Here is a 16,781-nt window from a genome sequence, read left to right as displayed (position 1 = left end):
CTCATTTTCCCACCACAAAAAGCCTTTGCCGAATTGTTACAAAAGCAATTTGCCCAGAAAAATTGTTGGGGGACTCTGGACTAGTTTGATCTGTACAAGTTTCAATTCTTCCACCTCCTGTTTACCCATGAGCACCTTTATTAGGATAGTTTTTCCTGCTTAGTTTTCCTCACCAAGGAGATCTGTCTCAGTGTATCCATCTCCAGAGACTCTCCTGAGTGAGGAGTAATTTGTAGCCTGGTAGGTGGAGGAGACTTTACAGCCTCTTAGTTTTGGCAAGTGCATCCTTTGCACTTATTTTCAACACTCCTTGCAGATTTTTTCCTTTAGCACTTCATAAACACTAACAGATATTAATCTCTCCACTCAAATAAAATATTTCACAAAGATATTAATTGTTTCTCCCCTTTTATACAACAGATAATAAGCTCTGGGTTTAGGGTTAGTAATAGGAGGTCAATGGGAAATCTAAGTGCTGTGCTTAGTTCTGATGTGCTGTAACACAGTGCCTATAAGACAGGTCTGCCTCTTTTTATTCTGATTAGCTTTTTAATCTACTGCAATCTCCCTTTTTTCAAAATCTGTCATCATCCTTCCATCTTACTGTGAAATAGAGCTGGCCTAGAAAATGTCAATGCTTTCCCACTGGAAAATGGTCTTTCTTAAATAAGAATTTAAAGCAAAATGACAAATTCAGAAGAAGTAAAAAGAGCTGGAAAAAAACAAACAAACAAAAGAAAAAGAGACACCTGAAGAAATTACCTTCTTCAAGAGCTAAGGCAGAAAACTGTGATTCCTCAGCAATCTACCTGTAAGATTTTTGTCCATAGTTCCTCTTGAGACTAAATGAAATTGATAAAAATCTTCAGTGGAGGCCGTGAGTGGCATCATGCTTCCTATTTCAGATATTTCCATTTCCCTAGGCTCATGCCATAATTAATTGAGAGAGACAACCTCTCGAAACACATAAATTACGCTCTGTCTCTGAACTGCTCTCAGAAGGAATTGTTTTTTCTCAAAAAAAGAGAAGTTGTAACTCCTAATTTCAGAGGGTCCGTGCATTCATCTGCCGTGGGGTCCTCAGAGACATCAGCTTTTCTGCATCATTCTTCCTAGCACAATTCTGACTGACTGCTTGTAATTTAAACTCTTGTCTCATTAAAGTAAAACTAAGCTTCTTGTGTGAAAGTTCCATGTTGGGGGTGGGAATGCAATATTTTCTTTTGCAAGTTTACACTAGGAGGGTCCTCAGAGCAGGTACAGCAAACTCAGCTCTGCTTCTGAGTATGCTGAATGCTTGGTCAGCCCAGTTTCACTTACCATATTGTGCATTTGCACAGCAGCTCTTGACGTGAAGAATTATTCCTGGTGCACTCAGTTTTTTAGTGGTAAAGTAAAAATAGAGTATCTGAAGTGGAATTAGATTACATGACACCTCGATTTAACTGATGCTGTCGGGTTTGCAGAGCTGGCATATCAAAAGGCGCTGCTTAAACAGATAATTAAGTAACATACGTGAAAATTTTTCAGCACCTCAATAGCTTTTCCTTAGAAAATATAAGTGCATATTATCATTAATTCAACTCTCAGTCAACCTAAACTTACTGTTTCTGAATGTCAAACTGCTATATTTTTGACAATGTTATTAAGGGCCTCCATAATTCTTTTATTCTTCCCTTAAAACTAAACCATGGAGCTTATAAAGTAAAAAAAGGATGCTGCTTATGTGGGTGCAGGGTGTGGGTACAGGGTGTAGGTACAGGGTCTGGACTGCTTGCTGAACAGGCAGGAGGCCTCTGTTTCCCACTTTTTGGTACTGTAGTCTAAATTGTGTTTGAAGGGAAGCAGTTTGTACGGAGCTTCCAGGATCCCGTCTTATGTGGTAATTGGTGCTCTCGTCCTTTGTTACTAAATAACTACCCTGCACTGCCTCTGTTTTTCTTCTCTCCTCGAAACAGGACCAGGTGTTCCAGTTGTTAGTGTGCACAGTACAAGTAATACCGCAAGTGAGTATTCCTTATGAAATAGTTAAATTTTGTTATCGTCCCTGATTGTTTTGGAGAGTCTGGGAGAGGGGAAAGGCCATGACAAGTATCTGAACACTAAAAGATGGCTTGTTCATATAAAGTTCTATTAATCACCTCTTAGCAGCATCCACATCAGCAAATGATAGGGAAAGAAGTTAATCAAAGGACTGAATCTTTCCCAGGCTTTTCAGATATGTTTTATGCTAAATGCATATGACTCATCTTCTGTTTACACTTGAGTAAATTAGGTGGCAGGTTCATCTTCATCCTCTTCACTTTGTATGTAAATCATGCTGTCATTACAGTACAACTTTTGTATTTTTAGAGATATTTTTAAAGTTACAGTCCAATAATGTTGAAGTAAGGTACAGTCCTTGGACAATTGTTCATAAAAGCTGACCTACGTCAGTCCTTATCTTATATTTCTCAAATCAGAACAACTCCACTGACATTTTCAGTTAAGACTTTTTAGGGGGATATTCCATACCTCTATTTGCAAGTTTTATACATTATTTTCTGTATATTGACACCAAATCTCTTGCTGTTTCGTGGCTGCTTGAGGTGCTTTGTAACAGAAGACTGTCCTTCAGCAGTAGATTTTTTCCCCCCCTAGGTATTCCTGTGGTGCAGCAGAGGTGACAGCTTTGCTACCTCCAACTCCACTGTGACCCACTATCATGAAGGTGTGGATTACAGGAATGGGGAACTTTATGGCGCTTTTTTTTTATTTATTTTTTCAATGTCATATTTTTGCAAAGCTCAGGGCCATAACACACTGAAGGCACGGAGTTCTGTCCAGCTCAATAAGGTGCAGCTACTGCTCAAAGCAAATTCATCGACTTCTGTAGAGCTCCTCAATCCTGTGAAGGCAGACTTTCACTCCTTATTACTGGCATCTAAAATCCTGTTGGTAGTGAAATACTGAAATAGAGATTTCTGTGCAACATCACAGAATAAGGCAAAGCAAGTCAAGATAGAGGGACATTGTTTCTTGTAACAACAAGAAGCCAAATAATAAGAGATATAGTTTACATTAATGTTTTAGTGCAAGATTAGATTATCCTCTTCAACTCATAAAAGAATGATTAATGACTACTTCAGTTATTCCATCCCCAGACTATAATTATTCCATTTTGGTTGACTGCCCAGAACAAACATTCTCCTTAGATTATCCAGTTTTGGCCCTAAGCAAAGAGTTCATTATTTAATTAAAGAAATCTAAATTTTGGAAGCAAGATCTGTAATTTGAGTAAAAATAAACAAACAAACAAAAAGGAGAACAAATTACTCGTCATTCTTTCATGTGTAAAAGGATCTCTTCAAATGTATCTGCAGCTTTAAACCAAACTGATGTCCTATTGTTGGCTGAAGTGCAGAAGACACATAAGGACATGCAGTGACCACATAGAGCTGTGCTGGCTAAATACTGCCCTGGAATAGGTAGCTTGAAAAGGATGCCTACACGAGGCTTAGGATATTGCCCAGCAGAGTAGCCTTTTTCTGTAACAGCCCCTGTTAGTATTTATCAGAGATACTGGTTTTCATTTGGCCATCAGCAATTTCATTGCTTAGTGAAAGCAAAGCCTGCTGAAGCCAGAAAATGGACTAGATGTATATCTTTTGAATTAGATGTTTACTCAGCTCCTGAATTGTAAAGTAGTTGCATTATAAAAAAAAAGCATTTACAGAAGGTATTCATTTACAGGATTTATCATTGCACATTTGTCTCTTTTTCTTTAATTTTTTTGAATCTTGATTTATGTCTGCTGCTATGTCTGATGCCTTTCAACATGCTTTTTCTTCCTGTTTCTAGAGTTTTATATTTTGGAAAATAATGCTGTGTTGAAGGAAGCTGTTTTTAAGAAAAAGAATTACAAGACTGAAATCAAAATGCTTCACATTGAGGATTACGGTAAATCTGGCAAAATGTTATTTTAGCAAACCAAAAGCTTTCTTACAATGTCACTGTTTTTCATCTGTGTAACTACCAGCCTTTAATGTTTTTCTCTTTTCTTAAAAGAATTCCCTTTACAGTTGTCACTGCCAAAAGATTTCACAGATCGAAACCAGTATGCCCTTCTATTAATAATGTAAGTATCTGAGTCACTGAAAATAATAATAAAAAAGTACATAATAGAAAACATTTAACTCTTTAATTAGAAAATGATTTATTCTTTACCTTGTGTAGGAAAATTGCCTCATGTATTTGAGTTAATAAATCAAAAGGCTCGTTCTTGAGAAGACTTTATGGTAGGTGCTGCCTGGTAGATATGCCTGGGGTTTTTTTCAGCTCCTCAAACCTAACTCTGCTTCTCTGTACTTTTATGTACATGAGGCACTGGCACTTCTGATGGTGTAGCTGTGAGTAGTTCTGCAGTCTTCCCTGGACCCATACTGATCCTACCCACAGAGTATCTCATTCAGAGCATGTGCTCCTTTTTATCCCTGCTAGAAACAGGTAGAGCTTCTGAGAGGGGCTCAGTTAAGATGCATAAAGCAAAAAAACTGCTTTTAGGAGCACTGGAAAGAAGAAAAAAATATTTTTGAGCATCAATGGCTGAAGGCATTATAGGCATGATCCAAAGTCTGTTGATGTTTGTAGAAAACCTCTATGGGAGGAAGGTGGTACTCCCTGGCAACCTGTCCTGCTCCATAAAAAAGAAATAGGGTGCATGTTTCTTGCAGAGACAGTCAGACTTTAAGTTACATGTCTACACAGTGTGAGCAGAGGAAAAGAGCAGAGTCATGAGCATACCTGCAGCCTACCTGGGAAAACTGGTGATGGCCAGCTCAGGGCACCACTTCTTTCTCTCCACCTGATCTCAGCATGGGTGTAGAGGGCTTTCCTGTACCTGCAGATCTTCTTCCAGTCCCATCTGGAAGGAGTTGATGTGAATTTCAGTAACAGAGGTGTAGGAATGCACTGCTAAATTGATGAAAATGCCATGTTACTGAGCTGTTATCACCTGCAGCAGACCTGCCCTTAATGACAGCGGAGATCCTTATTGTTGGTGTGAGGTCAAATTTACAAGCTTGAGCTCCTGAATGATCCCAAATTCCTCTACTCAGATCAGATCTTAGATAATAGGACAGAGTGGCATAAAGCTGCTATTTCTAAGCCCATTTTGTGTTTAAAAATTCAGATATTTCAGGTTGCATTTATCTGAAGTTGTGGAGACTCTCTGCTTTAATTGGTTCATGAGCATGTTTTTCTTTTCTTGTGGAGAAACATGACACATTGATATTATTTCATCTTTGCAGTGTTTGCTAGCATGATCTTGGAAGCATGATTATATTTTAAGCAGCTCTTATAAGTGTTCCAAAGGCAAACAGACTCTGTGAATTGACCCCAGCAGTACTGCAGGGACTTGAAAACATTTGTGCTTATTCCTTTTTCTGAGAGTAAGGAAACACTACGGTGTTGGCAGTCTAATCCTTCCCTTTTTAAGTATCCTAGTAAATACATAATCTGCCATATAGAGGTATGGTAAAATATGAGGTTTTATACTCATGTAGAACTACAGAATACAGAAGGGAAGGATCAGAAAACTGAGAAGTCCAACGTCAAAAATTACAGGAAAACGAAAATAGAAAAGCTAAGGAAATACTATTTTTAAATGTATTTTGATATCGAGTGGTGAAAGAACTGAGAACAGTATTGAGGCAAGGTTTAAATTTAAACTAAACAAAGTTGTGGGTACCCAATAAGTGAATAATGTGAGCAACTCATAATGTGTGGATATGTTTTCTAATTGTTTTATTTTTTTTATTATGGGCATGTTGGATAAAAAGGAAATTCATCAACTTATGAATACGGATTGTTGTATCTACATTTACAGCATGGAGACTTTGCTTCTTTTCAGTCAAATACCTTTGCAATATCAAATTCTCAATGTTAGCTTTAGCAGGAGTTAGTTTTAGAAAACTTTGTACAGTAATGAAAGTATGAAACTGGAAATTTGAAATCTGTCCTGTCTCATGTTATGCAGCGTATTTTGTGTCCTCCTATTCCCTAGAAGAGAAAGCAGTTATATTTCTTCTACAGCTTTTTACAGACTTTAAACTAAGGTTGCCAGCAGTCCCTTTTTCTATTAAAGAGGTCCCCAAATGAAATATAAAACTGAAAACTGTCACTGAAGTTATGGGAAGTTCCCTTGTGGGATGATTATTTGAGTCTAGTAAATTCTGCCTAGCGCTTGAGAAAGAACGATTGGATATCTGTGGGTATGTAGGGGGTAATTTCTTGACCCACATGGCTCCAAATTGATGTCTTAATGTTTATTTCATGATCAGAAATACTACCAAAAAAAAAAAAAAAATATTCAGGTCCAAGGGGAACATGTAGCTTTTATAGGGAACATTAGTTGTATAGATGGTATAATTTCCCAGATATTTGACTTTCCTGGGTCCCAGAGTGGTACTGTTGGAACTGATTGAGAGACCTGCTGTTCCTACTGCTAGAAGGGTTAGACAAGAATTAGTGGCTGATAACAAGTGCTGCCTTTCATATTATTCAGCTGCACCTACTTTCTTTCTTTCATTTCCAGTCATAATACAATTATCATTATAATACATCTGCTGAAAGTTTGAAAAAGAATGCTTACCAGTGTCTCTGTAAGAGTGTTGGTTTAATTGTATGTCCATTTTTTGGAGAGGAGATTCTATATAACATCTTGATCCAGACAACATGCACTTAGATATATATAAAGAGAAGATATACATCTGAAAAAGTGGAGTATTAGCAGATAAGAGGTGGGTTTTACTTTCCACCTCAGTAGCAGGGCACTTTGACCAGAGCTTAAGAAGGGAGGGAGGGAGGGAAAGAGGGAAGGAGGAGAGAGGAGGAAAAGACAATGTGATTTTAAACCTGAAATTCATGTAATAGGTCTTTGCAGTGCAAATTAAGTGTTTAGTTAAGTGCTTATAAGTTTCTAAGTGTATGTAGGTGTTGTCCCCTTTGTCCCCTAGCTGGAGGGTAGATGTGGCATGTAAGATCTAACATGCTGTTTGGCTGAAGTCACTGCTCCAGAGTCACTCCAAGACTCTGGTGAAAAGTGATCTTTCCTGTGTCACATTTTGCCAGAGTCTGTTTTATCTGTGTGGTCTTGTCTCTGCAGAACTTTTGTGCTGGTGGCTGGTTTCACTGGCTCAGAATGAAGTGGGTTTTTGATGAGTGAGGTTCATAATGTTACTGTAAATTTTCATCACCAGTGACTACTTTTGTATGGTGTTAATGTGCTCTCTGGATCAATAGGGTTACAACAGCATTAACAGAATTTGGAAATAGGTAAAGTGGAGGAAGTTTGGGTTTATCTGGTTTGGGGTTTTTTCGGAGTACTGAAAGCTAGTAGCCATTTCAAAGGTGCATGACTATAATAGGGCTCCTGTATTCATGCAAGGATGAACACAGGTAAATTTCAACCTCCAGCACATGGTCCTTGTTGTGCCTGAATGTTAAGGCTGAATCCAGTCACTAATCTCCTCCTGGTGTGAAACCTGGATATGAACTAGGTACAGTTCCTTGCAGACACAACCTCAAGTTAAGAACCAGGCCCTGAATATCCTGTAATCTTCATCACAGGGATTTTGTGAACATTCATCCATTAACAGTTGCAAAGTGTTCTGCAATGGTCAAATAGTAGATTTTTGTATTGCTGTGTTAAAGTTTATGTCCATAAAGTTTATGTCCATCTGCATGGCTGGACTATCTAACACATAGTTCTTGTGTAGAAACCAGTTATGTGAGGCAGCACTGTCTTTCTTTCCAGAATTGTGATGCGTAGCCCATAAAATCTTGAAAGATTAAAATGCTTTCCTTTTTTTTTTCATTTGTTCTCCTAAACCACTAATACATTTCACACTCAGTTTCCTTCTGATATAATGCATACACTGTAGCTATAGATTAGAGGGCTCTACAGTAATTGCCTGAAAGAGTGATTATCATCTTTTTTCTATATAATTAAGATCAAAGTTTAAATTTCAGATGCTTGATTTTCTCATTATGGTTCACCTTACTCATTAAAAAAGTTGGAAGATACACTTCTTGGTAACACACAGGAAATGATTAAGTAAAGACATTTAATCTGGGTAATAAAATCAGAGTAGATAATCATTCTTTATTTTGCCTTGAACATAATTAACCTCATTTCTTCAAATCTGTAGATGATGTATCTTAAATGTCAGTATGTATTATTTAGCGCCATTTAAAATTGTCCAATATTGTGGATATTGTAAAACTGAATCAGTGGAAAGCTTGTTCTGATATCTGAGGGGAAAAAGACCCAGGTATTCTCCAATGTAACAGTGAATTGTCTCCAAGAGGTTTCTTTTTGTTTGTTTGTTTACTTGTTTTCTTATATATTGGTTATAAACAGGAATTGGTTTGCCTGTTGTTGAAATTAGGAAAGTTTTAGGCCTTCCACAGGCAATCAAACCTGTTTATGCCTCCAGCGAATACACTCTCGGGACTGATTGCAAGATAAGACAATAGGGTTTGAAGTGAATTTTTTTTGCAGCTTTGAGAACAAGTCATTAAAGGCTAGAAGAAATATAGGCAGGCTTAATGCAAGTGTTGGGAAACATTCAAGATCTGAGGTATGGTAACACTACCAATTAATAGCTGTCTTGTGTACCTTTCTCTTGTTGTAAAGGATATTGTTCATTTTAACTGGCAGCTGTTGCAAGAGAAGGAACAATGCTTGGCTGCATGGTGAAGTATAAAAATATTTTGTGAAAACTTTACTTTTTAGGGGATCCCTAAGTCAGGTGAATAATTCATGAATTGCCAGCTATCCATTTCATGCCTGTATTCATCCTGCCTCTGCAGAGCATGCCAGTATTTCACTGATCTTTTGTGTTTCTGTTACATCAAAGTATTTGATGAACAGTCTTTTCTTTTTTACTCTTTTAGATTTTCTTCCCCATTCTTTGAACTTTGTAATAATTCTCAAAGCCTAGAGGGAGGATTCATTTAGTTTGGTTTAAAGGAGAAATAGACTGGAGGCTCATTCCAACTGTTTCATGGGCAGTAGCAGTCCTGGTGCTGTGGGCAGTGATGATCTGTTCACTCCCTTTCTCTTCAGTCTTGTCCATGCAAAAGTCTTGGGGAATCATTGAGCTAAGATCCATCTTCTTTCAGCTTTCCCTATTTCCTCTTCCCCTACAGCAGTATATATCTTGCTAGGTGAATAAAATGCTCATTTAATCTTCCATAGCAAAAAAAGGCAAGAGGAGATTCAAAACTTCACCTCCTTTTCCTATGACACAGGACAGGGTTACATCTCTTGTTCTCAAAATTGTATTTTTAAAGTCTTCAGCCTTAAGGGTTTCAAAAAGATGTTTTAAGATGTTTTAAGAATAAAAGCTTTATTTTTCATACTATCCTCTCTGCTTTACTACGCTCTCTGCTTTGGTCCTGCCTCTTGCATGTTTTCTACCCTCATAATGGAATCTCTTCTGGTCAGGTCTTTTAATTTCTTTAGCCATGTCTCAGGCAGGAGTTGTAAACATGATCTGTCTTTAGTTGTAGTCTGCTATATCTAAACAGGGCATATGAAAAGAAAGAAAGCATTTGGGATTTTTTGTTCTCGATGTTTGAGACTATTCAAGTTACCTGATTTTTGACCAGTAATGGTGTATGTGCTTGGAAGATGATGCTTGTGGAAGAGATGCTTGTAAAATCTGAAAATGAAGTGGATCTTTCTATTATTTGCACCAGTTTTGCAAAATGATCTTTCCCCACTCAGTTTCACCATAAATAAAATATGACTTTTATCAATTACATTTCTTTACATAGATTTTATTCTTTCAGTTGCAGTCTTTCTCACATATTTTCTGTCAAGTTATCTTTTCCATATGCTGCATCAAATCCACTGGTTTTGCAGAAATAGAAAGAAATGTACTGGATATTAAGCAGTGATGACAGCAGTTATTTGGCATGCATCTTTTAAAATTGTCTTCCGTCCTACTTGGTCAGTCCTATAAATTCTAAAATCCCAATTCAAAATCTCGTCAGTTAGCTTTTAAATGGTGCAAAATGTGGAACAAATTTGGCTGCAGTCATGATAGCAGAGTGGCAGAGGAGTGTTGCACAGAGTACAGCACAACAGTGGTAGCCTCTCTGCTAACACTGCATTATTCCCTGTAGGTTGGAACTCAAATCATGAACAGAGACTTTAGTTTAAGCTTTTGGCTATAGAATTTGAAAGAACAGGTTCCTCTCTTTTCAGCAATCTATGAACTTATAATGAGCTACCCCTTTTACCAGGCAGCCTTGCAAGAAGCATACAAATTACCCACTGAGATCAACGATATTGGTATATTATTAATGGCTTCTGTCTGTTTAAATGGTGCCTCGGTGGTGAGCTCCAGCAGTGTGCCCCAGCCATCAGCATTTGTGCTGCCACAGTGGACTCCTGGTCCGAGTGCAGTTGCTGTTGGAGATGCACACTGGGCAGCTCTGAACCTTGAAACTCCGGGGAAAAAAAGTAAAAAGGGGAAAGTGCAAGTGCTGTCACTTACAAGCAAGAAAAATGAATCAGGAGAAACAAGGCATAGTCTTCATTTGGATCATTCTGCTCTTGTTTGACTCTGGAGATGATTGTCCTTAAGGAACTCTTGAGGGATGTTGAAGAGCCTGTAGCTTTTCTTTGCCCTTTTGGTGTTGGCTTTGATTTGGCTACAGTGCTTTGGCTAGTCCGTGATTTTCTTAGGACCATCCATAGTCAGGTGGGAAGAAGACTTCTGTGTTTGTATTACACCTTAGCGTAAATGGCACAGCCCTTCTTGCAGTCTCGCTAGTGGGGTCAAGAACTAATTCTCTGACGAGTGTACCACTGAACAGCAGTTAATTATAATTAGGCTTTGAATGGTGATAGAGCATAAAACCAAACCTGAACTTTGAGACAACTCTAAACCCAGGACAAACTACTGAAATCAGACTGTCCATCAGTATCAATCTTACTTTGTTACAGAGCCCTCAGGATGATGTTCAGACTTGCATAAAGAATTAATACCTTGCAGAAGCCCCATTTGAAAGGTTAGCAATGGGGTCTAAATGGTGCATAGAATATATGTTGTCTCTCTGTGGAAGACAGAAGCACACCTCGGATAATCAGCATCATTTTGTAGTAGCAGCTGAAGAGTAAAGAGACCTCTTGGTGCTAATGGGAATTTTGATATGTACCTCAATGGAAATAGCTTTAAATGCCTGTCACAGGCTACTTATATGGACATTCTTGAAATAAACTAGCCACTGGAAAATTGCTTCCAAAAGCAATATGTCAAACAACCCATCATGCAGGACTGGAACATATATGGTGTTTAAAGTCTAAACCTGAAAGTAGCCCAGCTTTGCCCTCCAAAATGGAGCTTGGGAAACCATCACTGTCAGTTCTCACCCACTGAGAATCCTGCTGAGGCTCTGTTTGTTGTTCCTTTCTTAACAGAAGAAATTCTCTGCGGGTATCATTTTTTATTTGAAACACCTTTTGGTTTTAAGCACTTTCTGGTTTAGAGAAAGGGTTACAAATGTAATGGTTTTTCTCCTATTTGTAAGTGTCTAGACATATGGCATATAACATATATAGATATAGAACCTAGATATATAATGTGTATAAAACAAATTAGTTTTAGTCTAGTATATTAGTTTTGTTCATATATTAGATGGAAGGGAAGCAGGCTGACTCATGATATTTTCACTTGTGTGGGGTGCATTAAGCTGTTGGAAAGTTACCTAGTCAAACATGAATATTTCTGACATTATCTTATTGTTGAAAGTTGGAAGAACTTAAAAGTAATTATATCTGGTCTGAGGCTGCTTGTATTGAAAGGAATGATAAATGCTTTGTGAAAACATCTGCATCAATGTATAGTGCTTCTGAAAACTTTCCTCTGTACAATAAGCAGAAATTGAAAGTATTGTTCTGCTTCTGATTGTAAATAATAATGATTATATACTTTCTGAATTGTGTCTTCTGCAGAGTTAACGTGACAGTATTTCCAAATATTGCTCTTTATCATAAACAGTTAAGTGTAATCACAAATTAATTGGTTAAGGAAACAAAAAAATGTCCATTCTTTCTTTTCTAAAACCAAATATAAGCCTGATGTACAAGATAATGGTAAATCAAGCATAACATATTGTGGATGAGTCCATAACCAAGTAATCCTGATTTCAGTACATGATATAGCAACTACATAGGTAGGTCTGACTGAATTTGAGAACATATGTGTTCATCATATGCTTGCTAATTAATTAGGTGATTACCTTGGAGACAGTCTGTTATCCACAGCCAAAACCAGATATTGAATCAGCATGTTATTGTACATGTAAGACAGTAGTTACTGCAGGATATTTTTATCTCTCTTTCCTCCCCCAGGTTTACATAAGTCTCTTTGGCAAAATAATAATTTCTGTCTTCATCTTTCTTTCACCTTAGACAGGATATTCCCACAGACCATCCAATCTAATTTCCATACAGCCAGCACAGACACTTTTACATTTTAATTTGCAGTCAACTGGCAGATGTAGCCTGCACAGAACAATTTCATATTTTGTACAACTTCATGGTAGCCTGCTCTTTTATTCTGTGTTTATCTTGGGGGAAAAATAATGACAAGCATCCCTTTTAAAACTGACATTTTATTTTCTTTGTAAGGAAAACAGTATATTTGGCTTCAATGGCAAATCTTATTGTTCCTCTAGAAAATGCATTCTCCCATTCTATTCCACCTTTTCTGATGTAAAACACCTTTTTTTTTTTATGTAATAAAATAAACTTATCACTCCTGCCTGCATCCATTTCTTGCTATGAATTTGGATGGAGAAAATATAATTTTCTCCAGTGTATATTTCAGTCGTCTTTTTACTCTGTTTCAAAAAATCCATTCAAGGGTACAATAATGCAATTATTTTTGTTTTCTAAGATAACATACTTCTTAATAGTATTATATATCCTACAAATGGTAATCAGGGTACAAAATAAATTCTCCTTTTTGTGTGTTTAGTGCAGCTTAACCAATTTTGCATGACCCTTCTCAGAACTGAGCCATTAGTGATTATGTGTTGGTTTTTTTCACTGTGTTATAAGCAGCACTAGTTTTCTGTTTCTTTCAACAAAGTATATTCAGGTATTGGCAGCACTGCGGCATAGTGGTTATGTGGTTAAAGAAATTATTTTGTTTGCTGCTGCTGCAGGGATAGCAGCACTAGCTAATGGGATGGTATCGATGGAAGTGACAGTAATTCAGCAGGATTGCATAACCGACTGAACTCTGCCATCTAGGCTGAATAAAATATCGGAGATCGGCACAGTGCATCACATTGTCAATAGTCTTCGTTTGTGTCTGGTGTGTTGGTATTTGCAGTGATGAAGCTCCAGGCAGCCAGTTGGTTACAGATAAGTTTCACATTGACTGGGACTCAGTGCTTGTCAACTCTGATAATGTCATCGTAGCTCGATTTGATGGCAGAGGGAGTGGATTTCAAGGCCTCAAGATTCTACAGGAGGTCCATCGATGCTTAGGATCAGTGGAAGTGAAGGACCAAATAGCAGCTGTAGAGTACGTATGTGCAAACTTTTCTTCTTTTTTACCCTTCTTACACCTTGATGAACGAGCATTTTCAGCTGAAACTGCCCAGAATGTTTTCTTTGCATATGTAAATGTTGTTCATATTTATTATAATGCCGTTTCAAATTTTTAAGCAATGATGTTTTCATTGCAAACAACAAATAGGAGATCAAAGAGGTGCATTTTTGTGTTGGTGCTTCTCTTTGATAAAGCTGACCCTGCTCTGTGCAATCTAAATATGCCATCTGAGCTAATTTGTTTTTGTCTATATCCCTTAGGAACAATTCTTGTTGTACATGTGTTAATGGTTAAATGCATTTGTGTTACAGTATTTTAGGCCTATATGATCGGATACTGCTCTCATTTTCACTACAGAGATCTGGAGTAACAGCACAAAGCAAAGAGTGTTATAATGGTGTAATGAGAGCAAAATTTGGGCAAATGCCTCTTACTTCTCATTTACATTATCACTGTTAAACTGATATAAATCCACCAGCTGCAGACAAGAGTAATGTCCATCTATGAAGTAATCACATATAGCTTTGACAATACTCTTTACTCAGGGGCCACTTGTCTAAATGGCAAATACCAAGGTCTGGACGGACTTTTTGTAGGGTTTCCCAGGGAAAGACAGATGTAAGGCCAGATATTTTCATCTTCTTCTTTTGAAAGTGGTTGATGCTTTAACCATGGCATGAGTAGGCAGCTGTGTCTGCTGCCTGGGCAATAGGGCTCCTGGTGTTCACTTTGGTCAGGAATGGGCTGCACTGAGCAGAGCAATTCAAGGTGACCCTCCTGGAAGGGCAATTGGAAGCAGCCCACACAGTCTGCTGTGATACCTGATCTCCCTGCTCAAATCCCAGTATGTTTTAGGCTAAATTTAATCTGGCCCCTCTTGGGATGCACTGCAAGGGAAAAAGGAAGGGTGCCCCTGGCTGATAGGAGGTGCTGCAGCTGGTTTTGTCTCCTCAAAAGCTAGTTGGATTTTTCCTCTCAGGTTATTCTATCCTTTCTGTAAAAAATTCACCATAGCTGGTTAATGGCCTTGATGAGAGAATTAATTATTTATTTAATTATCTAGATTCAAGAAGCAAGAAGTTCCATTCATCTTACCTTCCTTCAGCTGTCAAAACGCTGGTCAAAGCCAGCCATTTAAGCTCTGGTTAGTGGAAAATCCTGGCATTTCTGGAGGGTTATTCTCCCCAGAATGAGAGAGGTTTCCAACATGGTTGGGAAAGAATGGCTGTTCTCACAGTGTCTCTCTTCTGTCCTTTAAATGAAAAGCAGATGTAAATGGGTAATTTAGACAAGATGCTGAAATTCAGGTATCTAAATTAGATGAGATGAGCCTAACACCAACTGTTTGTCATATAGAGAAGGAACTAGGAAGCAAATCACATTTCACAGTGCAGTACTACTTGTATGGATGTAATTTGTTCTTCTACCTGACCTGCATGTATGATGAATCCTTACTGTACAAATAATTTTCTTTAAAGAGTATATTCAGCAAGTAAAATTCACCATTTTACTTTACCAAAGTAAAAAAAAAAAAACCACCAAAAACAACAAATTTTTTTCTTTCAGATCACTATTGAAACAACCCTTCATTGATCCTAAGAGACTGAGTATATTTGGAAAGGTAATGTGCAAAAATAGCAGCTTATATCATCATAATTCTTTAAGAAAATAGTGTCAGATCAAAGAGGGGGGAAACCTCCCATAATTTCCTGTCTGTTCTATATATTGTCTTTTTCTCAGAATAGGTATTTAATTCAATAGCATGAGTTTTATAGTACAGCAGTATTTCTGCTTCAGAATCTGAAGGAGAAAATATTTGTTAAAAAATCTGCTTTCTTTAGAAATTTTTTATGTGGGCTTGGTTTTTGTGAAAGCTTGTTTCTTAAAGTTTTATATTTGGGCTGAATTTAAATTGGCAAAGCCACCCTAACCCAGCTTTTAATTTGAATGTTTTACTGACCCTTGAGCTCAGCCGAGTAACAACCCTGTGGTGCTGTCAACAACTTTCTTGTTGCACCAGTGAGAAGTCTTGCCTTTGCTATTTTATCAGCTGTCTTTGCTGTGTGGCCTGTCATTGCCCTTAGCATGAGGTAGAACGAGGCAAAGGCTTAACTTTTAGTAGCAAACTAAGTAGCATTTCACTGACATCTGTTAAAAAGCAGCCACTAGAAACACCGCCCAACTGCTGCTTCATCTCTGAGCTGGTATGTGCAACCTCTTAATTTTTTAAAAGTTTTTTGATAAAAATGAAGCTGTTTTGTGCCTTTGAGCTCAAAGCAATAACAAACCATGATCAAGCACCCCCCCCACAATCATCAGTTATACGAGCAGCATGCATTTCACTATGAAATGCCTTAGTTCTCATCCCCACGCTGCTACTGACTTGCTGCATGGCTGCGGGCAGGTCATTTAACCTGCTTGTCTCAGTCTGTCTGAATGCAGGATGAGGATATTGACATTTACCTCCTGCGTGGCAGCATTTTGGGGACTGGCTAATGTTTGTGGCTGTTATTAGCATTTCACATGAACATGACCTTCCTCAAAGATCTGAGCTCCTGCCACACTCCTTGGAGCTAAAGAAACTGTTACTGCAAGAATTTCAGGAGGCAGGATTTGGTTTGGAGGGTGGCAACCAGAGATTTTTAAACTGAGGCTTTATAAACTGGGTTGATTTAATCCATCAGAAGATTGTGGCCACGTTTCTCTTCAGGTTTTAATATCTGTTATGAAGGTATATGAAAGTGCATATGCATAGAAATATCAACATTTCTCCATATCCTCTTCCCAAATGATTAAAAATACTGTTTCTGAAATGATATCACTAAGGACCCTGAATTGCTCACTTGTTTCTGACTTCAGAAATTATTTCCAATGCTACTTGAAAATTCCCACTTGTTTTCTGTCAGAGATTCAGCAGTATCCTGTTTCCTAAAGAGTGATGTAATGAGACAGTTGCCACAAAGCATACACATAACTATGGCTTTACATATCTGCCAAGACCTACCCCTGATGTTTTTTTTCTTTCACAAAATATTATTGATGACCATGCTCCTGTGCTTATTTTCTGATAGAAGTATTGGGGAATGAAGAGTGGAAATGTGAGAAAGCAAAGAGCAAAAACTCAGAAATTTGATAAACTTTCAACACTGCTTTGAAGTCAGGGAA

General features: G+C 37.8%; 1 protein-coding gene across 2 annotated transcripts in view; it reads left to right on the top strand.

Moving 5' to 3' along the window:
- The window catches only part of DPP10 (dipeptidyl peptidase like 10), a 473,153-nt gene that overhangs the window by 448,409 nt on the left and 7,963 nt on the right, over positions 1–16,781 (top strand). For both annotated transcript variants that reach the window (XM_050339334.1, XM_050339333.1), the window contains exons 17-21: positions 1,959–2,006; positions 3,841–3,939; positions 4,048–4,117; positions 13,395–13,589; positions 15,183–15,237. In XM_050339334.1, the coding sequence (XP_050195291.1) occupies positions 1,959–2,006; positions 3,841–3,939; positions 4,048–4,117; positions 13,395–13,589; positions 15,183–15,237 (467 nt within the window). The remainder of the gene's footprint in view (positions 1–1,958; positions 2,007–3,840; positions 3,940–4,047; positions 4,118–13,394; positions 13,590–15,182; positions 15,238–16,781) is intronic.

The sequence above is a fragment of the Myiozetetes cayanensis genome, unplaced genomic scaffold (genome assembly GCF_022539395.1).
Source record: "Myiozetetes cayanensis isolate MyiCay16 unplaced genomic scaffold, myiCay2020 scf9, whole genome shotgun sequence".
In the NCBI taxonomy this organism is placed as follows: Eukaryota; Metazoa; Chordata; class Aves; order Passeriformes; family Tyrannidae; genus Myiozetetes; species Myiozetetes cayanensis.
Note: the sequence above shows the minus strand (reverse complement) of the source record. Positions and strands in the feature narration are given on the sequence as shown.